Source organism: Setaria viridis, chromosome 6 (assembly GCF_005286985.2).
Source record: "Setaria viridis chromosome 6, Setaria_viridis_v4.0, whole genome shotgun sequence".
NCBI lineage: Eukaryota > Viridiplantae > Streptophyta > Magnoliopsida > Poales > Poaceae > Setaria > Setaria viridis.
In genome coordinates, this window is record NC_048268.2 from 32,168,536 (window position 1) to 32,185,346 (window position 16,811).

Genomic DNA, 16,811 nt, shown 5'->3' on the forward strand with positions numbered 1-16,811 from the left:
CCAAGTCCAGCGACGGCGGCGTCGTCCGCTTGGTCGGCACGTGCAACGGCCTGCTCTGCCTGAGAGAACGTGCCCGTGCCCGGCGCCTACCGTACCCTCTCCAGTACCATCGCCGTGGCCAACCCGATCACCGGCGAGAAGGTGGCGATCCCGCAGGGGTCGATGTCGTGGGAGCATTACAGGTCCAGGAGAGTAGTGAAGTATAGCTTCGGGTAACACACGACGACGGGGAAGTACAAGGTCGTCAACATCTCGTGTAACACCTCCTCCTCCTCCAACCAACGGCTGGCGATCGACGTGGTGCGTGTGTTCACCCTGGGCGAGTCGGAGTGGCGAGAGGTGCCGCTGCCATTGCTCGCCCCGGACACGAGCTACCACGACTCCGGCGACGTCGTCGCCGTCGACGGCTCGACGTACTGGCTCACCGCGCGCGCCGACCGTGTGATGGCGCTGGACCTAGAGGACGAGCGCGTCGCGTCCTTCGAAGCGCCGCCGTGCCTGCGGCTTCTGCAGGTGCCGGAGAAGGCCACGTGCCAGCTGACGAACGTCCACGGGCGGCTGGGCGTCCTGGTCACGCGCCACCAGCCGACGGCGACGACGAGGGTGGACGTGTGGGTGTTGGAGGGCGGAGGACGACGCCTGCAGCCACGGTGGAGCCGGAGGAGGAGCCTCCTGGAGCCGGGCGGCGCGGGTCAGGGCCGCTGGATCGCGTCGCCGCACTTCACGCACGGCGAGTATGTTCTGAGCAAACGGGAGGACGAGAGGTGGGCAGTTCGTGCGAGATGGTTGTATCGGCGCAAGGTGGGCGACTTGACGAACGGCGGCGGCAAGAACGCGGAGCTGTGGCCGTTGGAGGGGGCGGAGCTCATCGTGCACACGGGATTCAACGATGGCGGAGTCGTGACTTTTCCCTACGCGGAGACTACGGAGCCATTGCCAACTTAGCCTGCTCTCGACTTCTTTTTTTTAAAATATATAAAGGAAAAAATGTGGCTTTCAAAAAATGTGACTCAATCCATCATAAAACTAAACTTGTGCATCTAAGAGCGGTTTAGGTTATCTAATGTTCTGACTAATCATTATGCGGTTTAGGATGAATTCGAATTTGGAGAAAGATTTGAAAAGATCCTAAGGTTTTAGAAGGTAGACAACTAATGCAACACACTTGATGATTTATATGCAAGATTTTTATAATAGAAAAATGTTTTAACTAACTTAGCTAGCTTATAAAAATATCGTTTTTTGTTGAAATTTTGAAAAGGGTAAAAATTTTAGTGATTTTTTAAATGACCTAATAATCCAGGTGTTATAGAAGCGACTAGTATTTGTGATTTTTGTGAAAAGCCCTGGTAGTTATGTCCCAGCGTTTTGGAGATATATTACTAGGGAAAGAGATATTAATAAAGATGAGCGTGGGCCAACCTTGGATGCCCCATTGGAGCACCACGTGATCCATTTAATAAATGGAGTGATGGATCGAGCCATTTTTTTTTCTAAGGCTGCTCCATGAGATCCATTGGACCGTGCGGGTCGATCCAGAGCAAGTGCGCAAATACTACTATTAGCTACTCCCTCTGTTCCGTTTTATAGTTCGTTCTGATCAGTTTTAGAAAAATTAAGAAAACTAACAAAAGGTCAAATATACCCTCAATTATACCATCCAGCTGTATAAGCACATGTGCCCGTGCCCCCAACCCTCCCATCTCCCACGCATGCTAGCTTGCAATTTGAATTTTGAACCCATCGGCCCTCCACCTGCCGCGATCCAGACGCAAGCGGCCCTCCACCTGCCGCGATCCAAACGCAAGCGGTGACCTCCCGTCGATCGCTGCTTCCCGACCAGCCGGCCGGCCAAACTCCCCGGCAAGCAAGTTCCTGCACACGTGACCTCCGGCAAGCAAGCTCCTGGATGTGCGGCCTCCGCCAAGCAAGCAAGCTCCAACACGAGCGATCTCTGCAAAACTCCTGGGCGTGTCTCTAGCAAGCGAGCAGCTCCAACACTTGCGATCTTCGGCCAGCCCAAGCTTGCTTCAATCTATCTGCAGCAACAAGTTGGTAATTACATATGCATACTCTTCTGCACCTCAACTCTACTCCAATGTGCTTTTTGCGCCAGCAAACGAGTGCACCCAGCACGTTTACCAATGTGCTTTTTGCCTGTTTACCAAGTAGAGTACACGGAATTAGTGGATGTTAAAGCTTGTTAGTGCATGGTAACTCAAGTGAACAACTTGCTACTAAGAAGGAACTCCATTGTCCAAACTTCCTATTCAGTCACAATTAGAATGAACAGTTGAACACTATGCTAGCTATTGGCTATCTAGAAATTAGAACCGAACATTTTGAAAATAGAGAACTGAACAGAAAATATGTGACATAAGAGAACACGGTTGAATAGACAGCGAACAAAATAAACATCTTGTTTAAACCTATATTCGCAGATAAACTAGACTTTACAAGTTACAACCCTGCACCCTGGCAACCCACGAAAAACCTAGATTTTTTCCTATTGGATTCAGAGAAGCTTTTACTGAACAAATACTCAAATAGGCACAAAATGAAAATAAGTTGCAATGTTACAATGTTCTACACATCTAGCAGGTAGGCACAAACCATTACTTGTGTTGGAATCAATTACCTTAATAAAGTACATTTTGAAGAAAAATTAACAAACCTTTCACCATCACTCCCATTGATTGGGTAGCTCAATAAATTCGATCGATTTCATGCAAAACTGAGATGAACTTGCCAAAGTACAACAGGAAAAATATTTAAAACTATATTTTTTCATAGATGCATCAATTTATAAATTTATAGCATACAGAACTAAAAACAACAAACGGATTATACCAAAGAAGCTATCATCCAATCTTGTAGTTTTAGGAGTTAACCGACTTCAGAAATCTGATATTTTTCTCCTTCCGGGGTTGAAAGATTACTCCGAGGCGATAGTAGAAGCAGGAACAGCCAAGACATCTCGAGCCATACGTGAAAGAGTGGGATACTCAGCTGAGTTACTCTTCCATCAAGTGAGTATACCAAAAGAATCATTTCGATGAATTATAGGCTTTCCTAGATAGGTTTCAAGTTCAAGCTGAGAAGTTCGTTCACTTGTAAGAGATGCATTTTGATTCAAGTGCTGATGCTAGTCTGTGTATCTACCACTTGCAGATTCAGCGGCAACAGAAGTACTTTGTTGTGCCATATCTTGACTACCACGATTTGCTTGTGAATAATCCTTGAATAGTTGAAACAAAACCTTCTTCACTGTTGCAATATTTTGTTCAGCTTGCTCCCAAATGCTTGTTTCAAGCAAAAGTCAATGAATCCAAACTTAAACTGTGGATCTAAAATGATAGGAAATGAGATATGCAACCATGTTAATTTCTAATATCTACTAAATTTCCTATGCATGTATTAGACTGTCAGGAACAAGTCCGCATTTGCCTCTACAATGCCTTTTTCCAAAGCAACCTTGACCTCCCGGAGCTCATGAAAGTATAGGTTTGATGTAGGGTAAAGTGATCCAGATATGACCTTAGTTGCATCATAAAAAGTCTTTAGCAAATCACACACCATCTGTGCCTTTTCCCACTCTTCACTTGAGGGTAAATCTGTGTACTCTAGCTCCTGTTGTGTGAGGGACTGAAACAATCTCTTTAACTGCAAGTACCTTTCCAGCATAAGATAGGCTGAATTCCAACGATAGATATATCAATGTTGGGATACTTTTGCTCCTGGATATTGAGTTGCTGAATGATTTCCTCAAATTTCTGCTTCCGTGATGTCGACCCTTGAACAAATTACACACTTCCAAACTTTGTGCACAATTGGATTGATGATCTCAAAACCGACTCTACATTTGGTTCCTGCTTATCCGTTCTGTTCAGCCATCATTTCTACCCATGCTGGTACCCCCTTATTCCCGGTTAACAGGCAGCATCCTAAAGCAACAGGCAGTAGCCAATTTCTAGTCTGACTATTCCTCCACGAGCTAAACAATAGGCAGTACATGATTTCTAGTTCTCTAATCTGTGTGCAATGGCTATCTACGAAGTGCCTTGTTATGTGTATATTGTGAGTTTGTAACTTCTAGGGTTACATGTGGTAAAACAGGCAAAAAAAAAAGCAACATGTTCAGTTTTCACCTATTTTCATGAAAATCTGACAATAAAAGATATAAATCTTTGGTAATACTCAAGAATGTATTTCAGGAGAAATGGAAATTTTGATGAAAGAAGATAAGAGATATGTCTAGCATTGAATATCATGAGGGAAGCATTTTATAGCAGTAGAGTTGCCAATCACCCTCCAATATTTAGACTAGCATAGGTCAATCTTTCTAAAAGTATCGATGTATCATCGACTGAATTTGTTGTGACCATTCAAATGTGAAGGCCCCATTAGTATACATTTTCCAGACTCCGTAGCATCTTATCCTATTTTTGCCAACAAAAGAATCTCATCCTATAGCTAACAGCAATAACTAGACCACCTGAAACCGTCTTAGCATTTCTCATTGGAACCACACCACCAGAACCGCCTTAAAAATAAGTTGCAAATACATATGATCAAAGAGCTACCAGTAACCGAAAATTGACAAGAGGGTGTAATTGGTGCCGATAGCCGTGGCCAACGGGGGTGCCGGCTTCCATGTGACCAAAGTTTCTTGCAGAGGCAAAGAAAAACTCGATGGTGGTAGCAAGCTTCTTGCGGAAGTAGGCGAGGGTCTTGTGGTGGCGTCAGGAGAGGAAGGCGAGAGCAACTTGAGGTAGCATTGGCGAGATTCTTGCGGAGCTTCCGGCGGAGGTGAGGAGATGGGAGAGGAAGTTGTGTTGGGATCGGGTGGTTGGCGTGGGGGTGGGGAGGGGGGAGGGAGGTGCGGCTGAGCTGGCGGAGTTGATGGGAAAGGTATGGATGGCGGCGGCGGTGGCGGGGTTAGGTGGCTGGCGGAGTCGATGGGAGAGGCGGGGATGGCGGCGGGAGGGTTGGCGGTGGCGGTAGGGTCGAACCACTTGACCCTATGGTTTGAGTCCGCTGACCCTAACATATTTTGTGAATCAAAATAGGGGCCCAATAGGTTCATTATAGTGGGACGGTTTGGCGAGCCGATGGGCCTAACCGAACCTTGCCCATCTTTAGATATTATCCATGCATGTTGAGACTCCAACACATTATGGGTGTTTGTTGATAGCAGTTAGCACGCCAAGTTGTGAACTGCAAGCGCACGGATCAGTTGCAGCTTTTCCCTTAGAGATTCCTCCAAGGTTATCAATCCACGGAACAAGGGATTTGCAAGCTTAACTAAGCACTAATCAATGTAACCGAAAGCTCTTTGTATAGGATATGATTATGCTAACAAAAGAATTAAGTAGTCTAGATTAAGATGGATAGAGAGTAAAGGTTATGAATAAGATAGATTAAATGCTTCAGGATCTAGGATCACTTGTAGATGCAATCGTTATGCATGAAAGAACTCGATCTAAATGTTATCGTGAGTGGTTGTGAACCATGCCCAACACTTTCCCTCCCGCAATACTGTCACTACACAGGGGTACTCAAATATCAGAACATAAGAACACGGCATGATGATCGTTCTAGGTAAGCAATTAAGCAACCCAAAGTAGCGCTGGCCAGCCTTTACATGAAAGAGCATCATCAAGATATGAATGATAACAAAACAGATCTTAACCAAAGGTTCGGCGATTACAAATCAAGATCCCCATACAACCCCGAGGACAAATAGAGGTATTACCCTATGAGCTTACACATGTTGACGCAAAAGGAGGTAAAAGACGCCCTGTAGATCAACTGGACCGAAAGCGGCAATGAACGGGGGTAGGAAATCCCCAGGCCGATTGGCCTGGGCACCTCCAAGCCGATCAGCTTGGGAGGTTTTCCCCTCCTCTGGTGCTCAGTTTCACATGACCTCTTGTAGATTCAATCTTCTCTCCGTTTTTCTTTCTTGTGGTGGCGGTGGATGATATTTGCGTGGTGATTTCCTTTTCTCTCCCACTCTCCTCCCTTGAAGTACAGGAGAGGATATTTATAGTCTTCAATAGGTGGTGGCTTTGGGTCAATATCGATGAAAAAAAATTCCTAGACATCATCATAGACTTCACGCTGAAGAAACGGGAGGTCGACCGGGCCTAGGCCGGTCAGCCTAGGCCCTTCTGGTCCTCTCTTTCCTCGTGCTGGCTTCTCTCGAAGACCCATGTCCATATATTCATTAAGCTCTTTATGCAAATCCCCTTGATTATATCATATTTCTTACCAAAATACAACACATATGCAATAATGGGGTTATTTCAAGTGCCAAGTGGCGGGTTAGTATAAGATTAAGCATGAATACTAGTTAAATAGCACTAAAATTGTGTTAATAACGAGCGTCAACGGTGTTTTGTATTTATATATGGTGAATTGTGCTTTCAGTCGTAAATGATTATAGCGGCTTTATTGATACGAAGATCTATCGGTCCCGTCTCCGCTAGGTATTCATTAGAGTAGGATGTGCAGTTGTCTCGTTGTGATTGTTGCATATGTACCTTTTTCGCAGAGAAATAGAGTTTTTATGTGCATCGTTCGTCTATATCTCAATCTCCTCTCGTCTCTGTTAGCTTTTGCCCCGGCCCACCATGTGAATTGTGATTCGCCAATCTCTCCTTCCACTACCAAATTCTTCCTCAGGTCAGTTCCGCTCATGACGATTAGACACTGCCGTCGACTCGTCGTCTATCAGCGGCTCATCAAGGTGTGGCTACGGGACTCCGATCCTATTCGGCCGACAGACTTATCCATGGGCAATGTGGACCATGCTTCTCCACCTATGACCAGCCCAAGAATGGAAATGGCACGGCCCAAGACAGGAAAAAAAATGGTCGGCACAATTTGACTAGCTCAACATCGTTCGCTCTGTTCTTCTTTATTTACTTTTTAGATAATGTTCTGTTCTTCTTTATAAACATACAGTATTTCGTATTTATTGGGATGACTTTAACCAAAAACTAGTAATACAACTGGTGGTGTCACTTAGCAGCAAGAGCAGCACACCAGGTCTCAATCGGGGCAGTGCCCTGGCGCTGCGGAGAGCGATGAACCCAGAGGGTAAGGTGCTCTGTCGCGGCGGTGGCGATGCCGGCGATTGGCTGCACGACAGAGTCGAAGACCATGGCTTTTTCAAATCACCCATAGGAGCAGGAGGACGACCATGTTGAGGAGGACGTCGGGAGGTAGTGGCAGCGCCCTGAGTAGGGGCGCCATGTTGGCGACGACGACGCTAGGATAGATCACGTTCCAGAGGCGCTCGACCCAGGGGCAGGTGAAGAAGAGGTGCTCGATGTCTTCGGGGTGGCCGTCGCAGAAGGAGCAGTCTTGCATGCCTGCAACGCCGTGGCAGAAGAGGAAGGTCCTTATGCGCGTGTTGCCATGGCGGACGATCCAAAAGAAGACGTATGAGACAAAAGTGTACTCATATTCTTTTGATATGAATCTAATGACAGCAAGTTTGTATCACGGATAATATTTTGCTGGAGTAACCGTTGGTCAAAAACTTATCCTAAAGAAAAGAAAGAAGCCCTGTAATCTCAAGCAGATGGAGTACGTTTTGTCAAATGTCTCGTACTAGCTCCTCTTCTTTGAAGTATTACATACTACGTAAATCAACAATGAGGGAAGTGCTCCAAGAAGAGCCGGAGGAGCCACTATTTTTAGCTCCAGCTTCTCAATACAAAACGGCTCCGGCTCCTCTAGTGTTGTAGGTGTGGAGGTGTTTTTAAATCCATGATTTAGTAGGGCTCCAGCAGAAACAGCAGGAGAAGTTAGAACTGGAGCATGATCCTGAATTTGCTTTCGAGTTTGTAGGCTTGAAATTTTAACCATTAGAATTACCTCAGAGCCAGCCAGCATGCAGTAGCAGAAAATGTGAGGGCATCCGTTGCTGACATGGTGACTTGGCCCGTCCTCACGCTGTCTCTCTCTCTCAACATACATACCTCGTCTCAAGATCAGGTTGCTGTCATTCTGACGGCGCTCGGACATTCTGCGACGCAAACTTTTTCTGCATCGTGTCACTCTGAATTTTCTGGAAACCGTGCTGGTTCCGAGGTGCGGGTGCTGGACCGACCGGGGGATCCGTTGGGTGGGCGCGCTGTGGGTAGCGTTCATCCTCCCAAGGAGGAGTCGCAGACCTGCCACGGCTGCGTGCAAGCATGCCCCGATCAGGCGTCGAGGCGCTACGTACCGCAGGCAGATGCATGCCTTGTTCAGTGATGGTCCTCATCCTGATGGTCCTCACTTTTTAGAAGGATAGCAGAAGGATTCGATTAAAGTCGTCTTTTGCTTTTATGATGAATTGTGGTTTTAATTTCAAAGTAGGATGAAGAACAGATTGTCAATGAAGAACAAATTGGAGAATCGAATCTACAATAATGGTGTAAGCTTTCCTAGCAGAATGACACATCATCATACTCGAAAAAAAGTCTCTACACTGATGTTGACTGGAATGCACCTCAAACACGCATGCAGAAATGCATATATACAAATGCATCTGCAGGCCCAAGTATAGTGCTCCTGCTCCATAATTGTCGCCGATAGATGGCGAGGTCCAAATTTTGGTTATCTCAGAAACATCCAGGGCTGGAAGCGCAATCATATATGGAGTTGGTAATCGAATCAACCAAAGCTGTCTTTTCCTCTAATTGGTCTGCAGTCGTGTGAGCATGCACATTCAGTCAAACCACCATGAGGTTCTATCGTTTTTTGTTAACGCTTCAGAGAACTTTTGTACTCGGGAACTTGGAAGTACTCTTTTGTATGCATCTTCTGCTTGTTTTCTTTGAAAAAATGCTGCAAATCTCTACTTTTTTAAAAAAGAAAATATTTGATATTGTTTGCATATTTTCTGTACTAGTGGTCCTCCAAAAGGCAACAGAATGGCCGTGCATAATCACACCCAACTGCAAACTAATCAGTCTTTAGGACCCACATTATAACCCACTCCTGATACAGAATATATAGATTAGTGCCCAGAGGCACAAAAAAGATGAAGACAGTGTTGTGGGCGTTAAGCCAGCAAATTCCTGAAAACCAGGGAGCACAAAATCGTCGCCAACCACTAGGTCGTGCGCCTAGGGGACACTGAAGACAGTGACCCCTGGCACTGCAACTGCACGCCTCGCCTCAACACATCACACCACTGTAATCTTTATACGTTTCCATGGCTTCTTCTAAGCTACCATGCTGAGCAAGAGCAAGTCTCTGAAACGATCTTGACAAGGGCAGGGCAGGCAGGCAGGGGAAATCGATGTGACACGCCTTTTGCTCCAAAGCGCATGACAAACCACTCTTTTTTTTTTTGGAAGTTTTATAGGGGGGAAGAAAGAAACATGGAGTAGTGCCTCCTGAACTACCAGGGTGGCAGTCCACATCCTGCTGATAAACGCGTGCTGATCCTCAGGGATTTCTAGATTATGTTTAGGGATCAAGGTTTTTCCGATGAGGATCGGAGAAGTTTGCATATACTATTAGATATGTTCAGACAGCAATTGCATTATGAGATTGCTCATGCAAATTATGGATTATGATGGCCTCGTAATCCGCTTTGCGGCTGATCAGTGGTGTTACCACGTGGAGAACGAAAAGGAGCCACAAAGATTAGTTGAGATGTGGTTTGATCCTTAAACTTTGGCTTTCACTCATATCTCATGGCCCAGCAAGATCCTTTGCTTTGTCATGCTGCTGTATGTGAGCTCCTAAATCTCCAAAAGCGCTGTGCCCAAGTTAAAACATTATGTACATTAATTCTTCCTGAATATTTTAGATTAAAATATGTTCTTGTCGTGTCCTGGCAAATATTTGAAGCTTGGAAAGTGGAAACAATGACAAGCTATCACCAGATCACACAGACATAGATCGAGGAAGACAGAAAACACTCCAACCTCAGCATTTTGGGGCGGCAGTTGCCAGGCCAGAAACCTTGGATTGCTGTCTCTACTCCCCAGTAGCCCTTTAGGCATTGCACTTTGGAAGCAAGAAGTGACTGCGTGAGACCTTTACCTTTCTGCAGCTATCTTTAGCTGTTACAGAGTAGTAGAATGTGCTCATCTTTACAGAAGTCGCTAGGGGTAAATCAATAAATGTTATAGTTACTAGCGAATTTAACTTTTGACTTTAGAGATGTTGTAGCTAGTACAATTTTGATCGGTTAGCTCTAGCATTTTGGCTACATTACCTTGCAATTGGAAGAAAGAGATTCATGTCCATCGGCTGCAGTAGTTCAGTACTGAAATTTACAGGTTCCACCGCGTTGGTAAAACTTAAATTGACTGCTTTTGGTAAATGTCAAGTAAGTTGCCTTCTGACAGCATTAGTGCTCCGCAAAGAACACGTTGGAAGAAGCGTCTAATGGCAGGGTAATTAAATGTTAATCCTTCTTGCATCATTGTTTAACCTTCTGCAGCTTCTTTGCAGCAGAATGTTCTGAACTGACAGAGGTCACGTTCGGTAAATGTAATACCAACAATCATAACCTGCTTTTGATCACTGTACCTGCAGGAACTCATCAACTGGATCTATCTATCAAGTACATAACAGTTCAGCCATGTTCTGTGAAACTTTAAATTACTACAAGATCAGATCAGATCTTGGCTGCAAGTAGGACTGGAAAATGCTCTGGTGTCAGAGAACTAACGGAAGAATGAGATGTAAAAGAACATGCATCACAGCTAGAACAAGGTACAAGTTTCACCTTATTTAAACCCGCGATAAGTCCTCGCTTGTAACTTAACCATGTGGCCCATGTTGTGATCACACCACCATTAGGTCACAGCACCTTGATGGGATCTAAATCCGGAGCCCTCTTTGTATTCCCATGATGCTTCCATCCCTAATACTTAAACCGTGTGAGCCATGTGTGACACCTAACATGTCCCCTAACCTGGCTGCCGTCGCTCATTTGATCACATTTTTAACCTAAAAGTGTTGTATTTTTCATGCTCTTGTGGTCTATTTGTTGGACGACATTGACTCAGTGCATACTGCAATTAACACAAAGCTAATTTGAGACAATAATTTCATTGAATATGTAATCTGAATTTACTTGAATCTTGAAGAAGTTGCTACTTAACTTAGGCAATCATCTCGGATAGTTTTAACTAATATAGATCAAATGTTGTCTTAATAAGTTTACCCTCATAGTGCCTTCTACTCAAAGACATGTACATGCTCTTGCTAAAAGTTTCAGTTTTTCACTAGCACCTAATCCTTTTTTGTTACTTTCCAGCGGGTGGCCACCCTTTTGCACGGTTAAGTTGGTAATATTTTATCTGCCTAGGGTATATACTAAGTAACCTATACTCCTTTACTGCATGTGCCCCAAAGATTCCCCTGGCTTATTCTACCACACTTGCTCATTTTCTTTAACCCAAGACACTCCTCTGATGCCTATGATTGAGTTCACAGACAGTAATAAGAGTTTGCCGGCTCTTGTTTTCTATTGCACTCCTTTCAGTTTCTTAGGAAAGTTAGGCATGTGATGTGAACATGCTCTTTGAACTTTGGAAAATAGTACCATACAGAAGATGCAGAAACAGTAAACTGCCCAATGAATACTGATGAACTGAAAAAGGAAATATTTCTACACTCCATGAATTTGCAGATGGCTTATGTAGCAACCTGTCTTGCAGTTTTTTTTTTAGTTCTCATCCATGTGAATTACTGGTAGGGAGACGCTTAGTGTCGTGAGGCTAGTGGCTAAACTGCTGGACCTCCCAAAAGTTTAGTTCTCTGTCCATGTGCAAGAGCACAATTTCTTGTCGGATGATCACAGTAATACTCAGTAGTGGAATGATATCACAGAAACACTTAAAAGGTTTGTAGTATAATATGCCACATGAAAATATTTTAACACATAGAAACACAGACTCAAGGCAGTAGATGTGCAGTCATCACTCATCAGTGGCAGGCTGCTACTGTAAGTTTGTGCAGATCTGAGACAAGCGCAGCGAAAGAAGAACGCAGGTTAGATCTGTGTAACATGGATTTTCTATAGGAAGTGTTAGCCAGATCATATCCTCAGAGAGGTTGGATTACCAAGATCACAGAGCATGTTCACCTGCAACCTGCAGCATGATTTTTCTTTCATTGGAACTGACGCTTCTGAACCTTCCATCGTAAGAAGTAAAACATTTTTTGGTTCAGTCTGAGAGAGAGTAAGATCACAGTACAACTACCAGCAGTAGTAGGAACTGTGAAAACATGCATATGCACGAGGTGTACCAAACTGAAGGGACTTCAAGTTTGACTCTGGTAAAAGTTTGACAGTGTCACTGTAAAACAAATTTGGATTGATTTTTTCCACAGAAGCCGCTCTGAATCACTGCAGGTGTAGGCCATCAGAAGCATTTAGAAGGTAAAGGCCCAGACGAGAGAATGTCAAATGAATAGTAAACAAACACCAGCAGCAGGCGCTGTTAACTTCTGACCACCCCCTGCACCAGCGCAGTACAAAAGAACAAACTTTCACAGGCGCTAGAACACCGTACTTAACAAAGGATAAAGTTCAGATTACCGAGGGAATTACGATTAGCATTTCCCGGAACCCGAGGAGGAAGAAATGTTCTTCGCCTCACCTTCTCAACTGAGAGCACAGCAGCAAAGCAATTAACAATTCAGGATCACCCAATGGAGACAATGAGTACATCAACTAGGGATAAACATTTCCAAATGATGGCATCATCTGGGCTCCATGCCATCTTCCTTCCATCTTCTTTCTTGCCCCCACACTACAATTGAAAACTGCTAATATTCCTTTCTGATCCGAAACTTCAAGTACCAAATTTTGATACACCTATTCTAGGTACAACAGACCACTCACTCACGCTCACTACTGTATCTTAGAAAATGCAAAAACACTTGCACAAAGTGACCATTCATGCCACATCCTTGGCGTTGAAACGGCTTTAAGATCCGTGCCGGAGCAAAACCACCCTCAAATCGACGGTTCACACGTTAGGAGCTATGGCCTTGCTTGAGAGAGTGCAAGCCACTGTACCTAATCAAATCCGTTGTTTATTGAAAAGAATATCCCGAAAAGGTGAGCTATTGCTCATTTGGATCCAGATCTCCAAAGCCTTCGTGCTATAAACAAATTCTGGGGTCTCCCCCTCTACAATCCCAAGGCAACGAGGAGAGGAGGTGCCACCGCTCCAGGCCCCTCGGCTGACCCCGGCCCTCGCCCACTCCCTCCACACCAATGCCTCCACGGTTGCGCGCCACCATCGCGGCGAGGCTCCTCGCGCTCCTCCTGTGCTTCTCCTCCCCGGCGCTGCTCGCGCCGTGCCACGGTGTCAACGAGCAGGGCCAGGCGCTGCTGCGATGGAAGGCGTCCACGAACGCGACGCGCGGCGCGCTGGACTCGTGGAACGCCGGCGACGCGACCCCGTGCCGGTGGCTCAGCGTGTCGTGCGACGCGCGCGGCGACGTCGTGTCGCTGAGCATCAAGTCGGTCGACCTCGGCGGGGCGCTCCCCTCCGCGGACCTGCGGCCGCTGGGGCGCTCGCTCAAGACGCTTGTGCTCTCCGGCACCAACCTCACCGGCGCGATCCCCAAGGAGCTCGGCGACCTCGCCGAGCTCACCACGCTTGACCTCAGCAAGAACCAGCTGTCCGGCGCCATCCCGGCCGAGCTGTGCCGGCTCCGGAAGCTCCAGTCGCTGGCGCTCAACACCAACTCGCTGCGCGGCGCCATCCCTGACGGCATTGGCAACCTCACCAGCCTCACGTACCTCACCCTCTACGACAACGAGCTCAGCGGCGCGATCCCGGCGAGCATCGGCAACCTCAAGAAGTTGCAGGTGCTGCGCGCCGGCGGCAACCAGGCGCTGAAGGGCCCGCTGCCGCCGGAGATCGGCGGGTGCACCGACCTCACCATGCTCGGCCTCGCCGAGACCGGGCTCTCCGGGAGCCTCCCGGAGACGATCGGCCAGCTCAAGAAGATCCAAACGATCGCCATCTACACCGCAATGCTCACCGGCTCAATCCCGGAGAGCATCGGCAACTGCACCGAGCTCACCAGTCTGTACCTGTACCAGAACTCCCTCACCGGCCCGATCCCGCCGCAGCTCGGCCGGCTGCGCAAGCTGCAGACGGTGCTCCTGTGGCAGAACCAGCTCGTCGGCACAATCCCGCCGGAGATCGCCAACTGCAAGGAGCTTGTGCTCATCGACCTGTCGCTGAACTCGCTCACGGGACCCATCCCGAGCAGCTTCGGCACGCTGCCGAACCTGCAGCAGCTGCAGCTCAGCACGAACAAGCTCACCGGCGTCATCCCGCCGGAGCTCTCCAACTGCACGTCGCTGACCGACATCGAGGTGGACAACAACGAGCTCTCCGGCGAGATCGGCATCGACTTCCCGCGGCTGCGCAACCTGACCCTGTTCTACGCGTGGCAGAACCGGCTCACCGGCCCCGTGCCGGCGAGCCTGTCCCAGTGCGAAGGCTTGCAGTCGCTGGACCTCTCGTACAACAACTTCACCGGACCCGTCCCGAGGGAGCTGTTCGCGCTGCAGAACCTGACCAAGCTGCTGCTCCTCGACAACGACCTCTCCGGGTTCATACCGCCGGAGATCGGCAACTGCACCAACCTCTACCGGCTCCGGCTCAACAACAACCGGCTCTCGGGGACGATACCCGCGGAGATCGGCAGGTTGAAGAACCTCAATTTCCTCGACTTGGGCAGCAACCGCCTTGTCGGCCCGTTGCCGGCGGCGTTGTCCGGCTGCGACAACCTAGAATTCATGGACCTGCACTCGAATGCTCTGTCGGGCGCGTTGCCGGACGAGCTGCCCCGCAGCCTCCAGTTCGTCGACATCTCCGACAACAAGCTCACCGGACTGCTGGGACCCGGCATTGGGTTGTTGCCGGAGCTGACAAAACTTAACCTGGGGAAGAACCGGATATCCGGCGGCATACCGCCGGAGCTCGGTTCTTGCGAGAAGCTCCAGCTGCTGGACCTCGGTGACAACGCGCTCTCCGGTGGCATCCCGCCGGAGCTCGGGAAGCTCCCTTCGCTGGAGATTTCGCTTAACCTCAGCTGCAACCGCCTCTCCGGGGAGATCCCGTCGCAGTTCGGCGACCTCGATAAGCTCGGCAGCCTCGACATATCTTACAACCAGCTCTCCGGCAGCCTCGCGCCGCTCGCGAGGCTTGAGAACCTCGTCATGCTCAACATCTCCTACAACGCGTTCTCCGGCGAGCTCCCAGACACGCCCTTCTTCCAGAAGCTCCCGCTCAGCGACATCGCTGGTAACCACCTGCTCGTCGTGGGCGCCGGCGCCGACGAGGCCTCCCGGCACGCGGCCATCTCGGCGCTGAAGGTGGCCATGACGATCCTGGCCGTGGTGAGTGCGCTCCTCCTCCTGGCGGCCACCTACGTGCTCGCCCGCTCGCGCCGCCGCGACGGCGCCATCCACGGCGCCGACGAGACGTGGGAGGTGACCCTGTACCAGAAGCTGGACTTCTCGGTGGACGAGGTGGTGCGCGCGCTGACGTCGGCGAACGTGATAGGCACGGGCAGCTCCGGCGTGGTGTACCGCGTGGGACTCCCCAACGGCGACTCCCTCGCCGTGAAGAAGATGTGGTCCTCCGACGAGGCCGGTGCGTTCCGGAACGAGATCACGGCGCTGGGCTCCATCCGCCACCGCAACATCGTGCGGCTGCTCGGGTGGGGCGCGAACCGCAGCACCAAGCTGCTCTTCTACACGTACCTGCCCAACGGCAGCCTGAGCGGGTTCCTCCACCGCGGCGGCGTCAAGGGCGCCGCCGACTGGGGCGCGCGCTACGAGATCGCGCTCGGCGTGGCGCACGCCGTGGCGTACCTCCACCACGACTGCCTGCCGGCGATCCTGCACGGCGACATCAAGGCCATGAACGTCCTGCTCGGCCCCCGGAACGAGCCGTACCTCGCCGACTTCGGGCTCGCCCGCGTTCTTTCCGGCGCCGTCGCGTCCGGATCCGCCAAGGTCGACTCCTCCAAGCCCACACGCATCGCCGGCTCGTACGGCTACATCGCGCCAGGTAAAGATTGTTCTAGTCGCGATCGTGATAGCATCTCTTCTTCAAAAAATTTGGAACATTTTTGTCTGACATTTTTCTTCTTGATTGATGAAAACAGAGTACGCGTCGATGCAGCGGATCACGGAGAAGAGCGACGTGTACAGCTTCGGCGTGGTGGTGCTGGAGATCCTGACGGGGAAGCACCCGCTGGACCCGACGCTGCCGGGCGGCGCGCACCTGGTGCAATGGGTGCGGGAGCACGTGCACGCGAAGCGGGACACGGCGGAGCTCCTGGACCCGCGGCTGCGGGGGAAGCCGGAGGCGCAGGTGCAGGAGATGCTTCAGGTGTTCTCGGTGGCCATGCTCTGCATCGCGCACCGCGCCGACGACCGGCCGGCGATGAAGGACGTCGTGGCGCTGCTCAAGGAGGTCAGCCGGCCCGCCGAGGGCGGGGAGGAGGGGAAGGAGCAGCCAGCGTGCAACTCGGCCTCCGCCGCTGCCACTACGCCACCGGCCGTGCAGGCGCAGCGGTCGCCGGCTCGGAGCCCACTGCCGAAGGGCGGCTCGTCGAGCTGCTCCTTCGCCATGTCCGACTACTCTAGCTGATGAATCATGCTCGTTGAAGGTGCTGGTAGATAGCAATTAGCAGGCACTGGAAAGGTGGAATTTTGAGATGTAATAAGATAGTGTGATTAGTTCATCAGTAAGTAGTAAATTGTTTATTAATTCAGATTATAACTTGTAATTCTGTACCCAGATGTA

General features: G+C 49.2%; 1 protein-coding gene across 1 annotated transcript; it reads left to right on the plus strand.

Annotated features, from left to right (window-relative positions):
- The first annotated feature begins 13,152 nt into the window (after positions 1-13,152).
- Positions 13,153-16,805, plus strand: LOC117859979 (uncharacterized). The gene is made up of 2 exons (XM_034743184.2): positions 13,153-16,070; positions 16,168-16,805. The coding sequence occupies exons 1-2, from the start codon at positions 13,250-13,252 to the stop codon at positions 16,653-16,655; spliced, it is 3,309 nt and encodes a 1,102-aa protein (XP_034599075.1). The 5' UTR covers positions 13,153-13,249; the 3' UTR covers positions 16,656-16,805.
- The last annotated feature ends 6 nt before the right edge of the window (positions 16,806-16,811 follow it).

Excerpts from the sequence above, each read along its gene's own strand:
- LOC117859979 (XM_034743184.2), top strand. The coding sequence starts at position 13,250 with ATGCCTCCACGGTTGCGCGCCACCATCGCGGCGAGGCTCCTCGCGCTC. Across the intron at positions 16,071-16,167 it reads GTACGGCTACATCGCGCCAG|AGTACGCGTCGATGCAGCGG; the intron begins GTAAAGATTGTT and ends TGATGAAAACAG.